Consider the following 7,057-nt stretch of genomic DNA (forward strand, 5'->3'; position numbering starts at 1 on the left):
AGGAGGGTGACCCCAATGTCCCCAGTGTCCCCAATAGGGCAGGGCAGAGCTGCAGCACGTCCAGCAGGGCCACCCCAATGTCCCCAGCCCTGAGGTGACACCAAATCCAGGCCCCAAATCTCCACCTGGAGATGCAGCAGCAACAGCAGAGGTGACAACAAGCAGGGTGGTGACAAGGTGACATGGCTGCCACACTGCCCAAAACTGGCTTCACCCCCTCATGCCCCAGGTGAACAAAGCCAGCCCCAAAATCATCATCCAACACTAAATTAGGCAGATTTCAGCTTCACAATAATAATTAAAAAAAGAGAAACTCACAAGCTTGCAACAGCTTTAGAAAAGGCACCTGGTCTGGGGTGGTGGCAGCAGCAGGAATGTCCCCTCAGTGCCACCAGGGTCACCCTGGGGACACTCCCTGGTGTCTCTGCCTTGCTCCACGTACCAGGTGAGCCCTTCCAGGGCTGGGAGAGGGCAGGGCAGAGCTGCAGCATGTCCAGGAGGGTGACCCCAATGTCCCCAATGTCACCCAATGGGGCACAGCAGAGCTGCAGCACGTCCAGGAGGGTGACCCCAATGTCCCCAATAGGGCAGAGCTGCAGCACGTCCAGGAGAGTGACCCCAATGTCCCCAGTGTCCCCAATAGGGCAGGGCAGAGCTGCAGCACGTCCAGCAGGGCCATCCCAATCTCCCCAGCCCTGAGGTGACACCAAATCCAGGCCCCAAATCTCCACCTGGAGGTGCAGCAGCAGCAGCCAAGGTGACAACAGGGCGGTGACAAGGTGACAATGCAGCCACACTGCCCAAACTGGCCTCACCCCCTCATCCCAAGGTGAACAAAGCCAGCCCCAAAATCATCATCAGGCAGATTTCAGCTTCACAATAACAACGATAATAATACAAAAAAAAGAGAAACTCACAAGCTTGCAACAGCTTTAGAAAAGGCACCTGGGGCGTCGCCTCGGCTCAGAGCGGCGCCCGAAATTTTAATTTTGGATTTTCTGGAGGTTTTTTTTAAAAAATATAAATAGCTCTTCATCTTAAAAATAGATCCTCAGCTTGAGGCATTACAGTAGCCTGTGTCTTGGCAGTGTAAGGACAAGGAGGAGAAAAAAAATTTTTTTTTTCTTTTTGTCGTGTTTTGTGGGTTGTTTTTTTTTGTTTGTTTTTTTTTCTTTTTTTGGGATTTTTTTTTTCTCTTTTTTTCAACTGGAGACAGTCATGATGTAGTTTTTGGAAGGGCTGCTACGGCCCAGCATCATCTGGTTCTTGCAGGTGAGCATCCCTCCGTAGGGGCTGGGGGGTTTGGCGGCCTGGTAGAGGACACAGATGGAGCCGTCCTCGCCGATCCTGTAGGAGACCTCGTAGGGATCCACCCAGAGCGTGAGCTCGCGGGGCAGCAGCTGCAAGAGCTGGGGCACTGCCAGCCCCCCCTGCCCCGCTGCACGGCTCAGCAGAGGGTCCATCCTCTGGTTGATGCGGATGCAGCGGTAGCCGGAGCCTTTGGAGGGTTTCTCGGGGAACCAGTGGTGTCTGTAGTGCTCTGGGGAGGGAAAAACAGCTGTGAGCAGGGATATTCCAAAAGGAGGTGGGGTTTAGAGCCTTTAGCTGCCACTGAATTTGGGGTTTAAAGGTGAAATCCTAAAGAAAACCCTTTTTACTCAATGATGTCTGTGGTGATCTGGGAAAAGAAAAACAGCTGTGAGCAGGGATATTCCAAAAGCAGATGGGGTTTAGAGCCTTTAGCTGCCACTGAATTTGGGGTTTAAAGGTGAAATCCTAAAGAAAACCCTTTTTTTTAAAATTGCATTTGTAGTGCTCTACGGAGGGAAAAAACAGATGTGAGAAAGGACATCCCGAAAGGAGGTGGAGTTTAGGGCACTTGGATACCACTAAATTTGGGGTTTAAAGGTGAAATCCTAAAGAAAACCCTTTTTTTTCAGTGGTGTTTGTAGTGCTCTACAGAGGGAAAAAGAGATGTGAGAAAGGACATCCCGAAAGGAGGTGGAGTTTAGGGCACTTGGATACCACTAAATTTGGGGTTTAAAGGTGAAATCCTAAAGAAAAGCCCTTTTTTCTCAGTGGTGTTTTTAGTGCTCTGGGAAATGACCAGGGGTGTCCCACAGGCAGGTGGGGTTTAGAGCCTTTAGCCACCACTAAATTTGGGGTTTACAGGCCAAATCCTAAAGAAAGCCCTTTGAAGGGTTTTGCAGTGGTGTCTGCAGTGCTCCTTCCCATCAGGCAGGTGGGGTTTAGAGCCCTTATTTCACCTTTAAACCCTTAAATTCAGGGTTTGAAGGTGAAATCCTAAAGAAGATCCTTTGAGGGGTTTCTCAGGGAACCAGCGCTGTTTGTAGTGCTCCTTCCCAACAGGCAGGTGGGGTTTAGAGCCTTTAGCTCCCACTAAATTCAGGGTTTAAAAGCCAAATCCCAACAAACACCCGGGCAGAGCCTCCCTGAACGCTGGGAGCACAAAAGGAACCGGGCAGAGCAGGAATTAAACCGGGCCAAAAGTTCTGTACCCAAAGTTTGGTACCCAAATCCCTTTTCCAAGGGCGGGCAGGGATAGGGAAGCACCCCCAGCCCTCTGCCCACCCCAAATGCTTCTCTTCCATCCCAAAAAGCCCCGCAGGACAATGCCAGGGGCTGGGGGGTGCTGGGGGCAGATAGGGCACCCCAAAGCTGCCCCATCCCACAGCTCAGCCCTGTGCTGCCCCTTATCACAGCCCGGCCACCCCTCCCGGGGCTGATAACAGCCCTGGCCGGGAGGGAGGGACCCCCGCACCGCCCAGGGAGTGCCAGGGGCGGTGACACCGGCACGGGCACGGCAGGGACCGGCAATCAGCGGGGGCATCACCGGGAGCAGCTGTGGGGTCTGCACCGCCCCGCAAGGGACAGCCGGACACAAAGGGACAAAGGGACACAAAGGGACAGACGGCAGCGAGAATGGCACGGGACAGCCCCGAGGGGTGCCCGACCCGAGGGGACACCCGGTCCTGGAGAGGACATAGGAGGGGGACATTGGGTCCTGGAAGGAACACGGGGGGAGTCCCCGACGGGACACCCGGGCCCGGAGGGGACAAGGGGGGCACTCGGGAGGGGACACCCGGTCCCGGGAGCGACACGGAGGGGACACCGGGGGCGCCCCGGAGAGCATCCCCGAGGGGACACCAGGTCGTAGAAGGGACACGGGGGCCACTCGGGAGGGGACACCACGTCTCGGGAGCGACACGAGAGGGGACATCAGGTCTCAGAAGGAGCACGGAGGGCACCCCGGAGGGGACACCTGGTCCTGGAGGGGACACGGGGGCCACTCGGGAGGGGACACCCGGTCCCGGGAGGGGACACCCGGTCCCGGGAGGGGACACCGGGGGCACCAAGGAGGGACAGCAGGTCCTGGAAGGAACACGGGGGCCATTCGGGAGGGGACACCCGGTCCCGGGACCAAGACGGGAGGGACACCAGGTCCTCGGAGCAACAACGGGGGACAGTCGGTAGGGACAGCAGCTCCTGGAAAGAGCACAGAGGGCACTCGAAAGGGACACCAGGTCCTCGCAGCACCCTGGGGGGCACTCGAAGGGCCGCCAGGTCCTGAAAGGAGCACAGAGAGGGCACTCCAGTGTGCCCCTGGCCCCGAGGGCCACCAGAAGAGCCCGGCCTCCAGCGGGCTCTGTCACCGCCCTCGCCCCGAGCTCACCTGTGAGCGCCTCCCGCAGCGCCGCGCTGAAGACCTGTAGCTGCTGCTCGCTGACGCAGCCCCGCGTCCGCAGCAGGCCGGACACGAAGCCCACGGCGGCGGCGATCTCGGGCACCATGTCGGCCCGGGGGCCGCGGCGCTGGCTGTGGCGGTGGCTCATCCCGGCAGGGACGCGGCGACACCCGCGACCTTCTCCTCGACGGCTCCGCGACGCTCGGACTGGCGGCCGCTGGCACCGCGCGCGGTTTATATAGGGCGGCTCGCGCGCGACGTCACGGCGCGGCCGCGGCGTTCCATTGGCCGCGCCGCATGCAAATGAGGGAATGCAAATGAGCGGCATGGTAATAGCGGCTGAGCTCAGCGCGGTGACGTCACAGCGCGAGGGGGTGGAGGGGGGGGCGGTTACCGGGGGAGGATTGGGGGGACCTGGGGGGGGACAGGGACAGAGGGACAGGACAGGGACACAAGGACAGAGGGACAGGGACAGAGGGGCGGGACAGGAACACAGAGACAGGACAGGGACACAAGGACAGAGGGACAGGACCGGGACAGGGACAGGACAGGGACACAAGGACAGTGGGACAGGATGGGGACAGAGGGGCACAGGGATAGGGACAGAGGGATAGGGATAGGGACACAGGGACGGAGGGACAGAGTGACAGAGGAATAGGCACAGGGACAGAGGGACGGGACAGGGACACAGGGATATAAGGATACAGGGACAGGGATAGAGCAACAGGACAGAGACACAGAGACAGAGGGACGGGACCGGGATAGGGACAGGGACACAGGGATAGGGACACAGGAGGAGATGAGGGGTGACAGTGCCACCCCCTGAACCTCCCGAACGTTCTGAACCTCCTGAAGAATGTTCCAGGTGTCCCTTGGAGGACATGAGAGGTGACAGTGCCACCCCCTGAACCTTCTGAACTTCCTGAACCTTCTGAAGAAGGGAGAAGGTTCCAGGTGTCCCCTGGAGGAGATGAGGGGTGACAGTGCCACCCCCTGAACCTCCTGAACCTTCTGAAGAAGGTTCCAGGTGTCCCTGCAAAACACAAGAGGTGACCGTGCCACCCCCACCCCACCTGAGGAGGTGGCAGGGGACACCTGGGACCTCCCAGCCCCACTCCAGGCTGGAGGAAGAACGGGATGCAGGAGGAGGTGGCACCAGGGCCGTGTCCCACACCAGGAACCGGCCAGGACAAGACAGGGCAGGCAGGGCTGGAGCAGCACACGGAGCCTCCAGGTGCTGCCAGCCAGGCCAGAGGGAGGGAGAGGAGAAACGCTGATGCTGTGGGAGATGCAGGAGCACCTGGAAGCCACCACAAGCCCAGAGAGCTCCTGCTGAAACTGGCCCCGAGCAAGAGAGCAGTGGGAGGGTGAGCTCTGGGCTTTGATCATCCATGGGAGAGCTCCTATGGAGGCAGGGCTGGGATCTCGGGTGGATATTCCCCACCAGAGCTCCAGGATGGCTCCAAACCAACCTCCCCCGGTTCCAAACCAACCCTGAGGTCCTGGGGGAGGACCTGAAGCCACAGCTCTGCTCTGATGGGGAGGAAAACGCCCTCTGCTCCCCAGGTGCTCACCTGGCATCTCCAGATCAACACGGGAGGGGGGAACTGGCACGGTGGGGTGGGAGGTTTGTAGTGGGGTTTGTTGTTTGAGGTGGAGTTGTGAGACCGGATCAGGTTGTTTAGGGTTTTGCCTGGTTGGGTTTTGTGGATTTTTAAGGTTGGAGGTTGTAGGGTTTTTTTGGGGAATGGTTGTTTTAGAGATGGAAAAGGTTTCCTTACATTCAGTCTCAATCTGTTATTTTTCATTTGTGTTTTTGGTTTTATTACTATGTGTGACAGAAGGGTTTGGTTTTATTTTGTTAAACTCTTCATGGGTGTCCAGAAGTTTATTTTAGATATTTTCAACAGAAGTGCTGGGAGCAGCTGGGATGAGGAATCCCTCTGGAAAATTATCCATGAATTGCTGACCCTTTTCTGTCCCACTAGAAAATTATCCTGGATTACTGATCCTTGGGGTCCTGTCCCTCTGGAAAATTATCCTGGACTTGCTGACCCTTTCCTGTCCCTCTGGAAAATTATCCTGGACTTGCTGACCCTTTCCTGTCCCTCTGGAAAATTATTCTGGACTTGCTGTCCCTCTGGAAAATTATCCTGAGCAAGGGGCAGCATCACCCACTTGTACTCCTAAAAGTGGGGATGGCCTGAGGTTTTCAAGCACCTCCAGGTCTCAAAATTCCCAGTATTTCCCGGGATTCTGGGCTGTAATAGGATTTTTTTTTGAGGTCTTTTGCTTGCAGCCTGCAGCTGGTTTTATTCCTGCTCTGGTTTTATTCCTGCTCTGCACGAGGGATTTCCCACCCAGGGCTGTGAACAGGAATTGGGAATGAGACAGGAATAAGGGGAAGGAAAATGGAAATTTGGAAATTACTGAAAAGGGAAATTCAGAGCTCCTGACCCCATTTCGTGCCCAGGGCAGGCTCAGGTTTGAGAGCAGACACAGCCAAGGGTCCCCAAATCCTCCCCTCCCCATCTGCCGCCCCATTCATGCCCAGAGCAGAAGAAATCAGGCAAATCTCTCACCACAAACCAGATTTGCCTTTGTAAGCTTTGAAATAAACCCAAGGATTAAAGTCTGAGGACTGGGGGTTTTTCCTATTTTTTTTCCTATTTATTTTTTTCCTTTTTTTTCCCTGAAGTCAGCACCACAAATGAGAGAGGCCTGGGAGAGCCCAGCACAGGCTGCAGTGGCAGGGGGTTGGATATTTTGGATATTCCAGAGGCCCCTGGAAGAGGCTGGATAAACATCCAGAGCTCTGAACACCTGGGCACGTGGATCAGCAGGAAAAAATGGGAATGAAGCAAAAAAATGTGAATCCAGCAAAACCATCCTGGTGGGAAACATCCCCCATGTGCAAAAATGGCCAGAAAAACCAAATTTAATAATGTGAAAATAATTAATTAAAAATTAAATGAAATTAAGAAATAAAATTATTTTTAAATTTAAAAAATAATTTTACTAAATTAAAAATTAAAACACATTAATTTTTAAAATATATTAAGAAATAAAATTGTTTTTAAATTAAAATTAATTTCTAATAAATAAAAATAAAAATTATTAAAAGTTAAAGGAATAAATGAATTATTAATTTTTTTAAAATTAATAAATTAAAAATAAAAATTAAAGATAATTAATTAAATTAAATTAATAAATATATTTACTTTAAAATTTAAAAATTAATAAATTAAAAATAAAAATTAAAATAAAATTTATTTCACTGAGCTGAGCTTGGCCATCCCAGCTGGGATCAGGGCTGGTTTCCCTCAGCCTAAGGAATTTTGGGATGGAATC

General features: G+C 53.8%; 1 protein-coding gene across 1 annotated transcript; it reads right to left on the minus strand.

The window, feature by feature from the left end:
• Positions 1–274: 274 nt before the first annotated feature.
• On the minus strand, positions 275–3,900 carry BTG2 (BTG anti-proliferation factor 2). The gene is made up of 2 exons (XM_036398622.2): positions 3,695–3,900; positions 275–1,540 (listed from the first exon to the last, which is right to left on the minus strand). Exons 1-2 carry the CDS (start codon positions 3,852–3,854, stop codon positions 1,203–1,205), a joined length of 498 nt encoding a protein of 165 aa, XP_036254515.1. The 5' UTR covers positions 3,855–3,900; the 3' UTR covers positions 275–1,202.
• Between the last annotated feature and the right edge of the window lie 3,157 nt (positions 3,901–7,057).

Source organism: Molothrus ater, chromosome 25, assembly GCF_012460135.2.
Source record: "Molothrus ater isolate BHLD 08-10-18 breed brown headed cowbird chromosome 25, BPBGC_Mater_1.1, whole genome shotgun sequence".
Lineage (NCBI taxonomy): Eukaryota > Metazoa > Chordata > Aves > Passeriformes > Icteridae > Molothrus > Molothrus ater.

Coding starts and splice junctions, on each gene's coding strand:
- BTG2 (XM_036398622.2), bottom strand. CDS start 3,854: ATGAGCCACCGCCACAGCCAGCGCCGCGGCCCCCGGGCCGACATGGTG. Junction 1,541..3,694: donor GCTGCGGGAGGCGCTCACAG/GTGAGCTCGGGG, acceptor TTCCCTCCCCAG/AGCACTACAGACACCACTGG.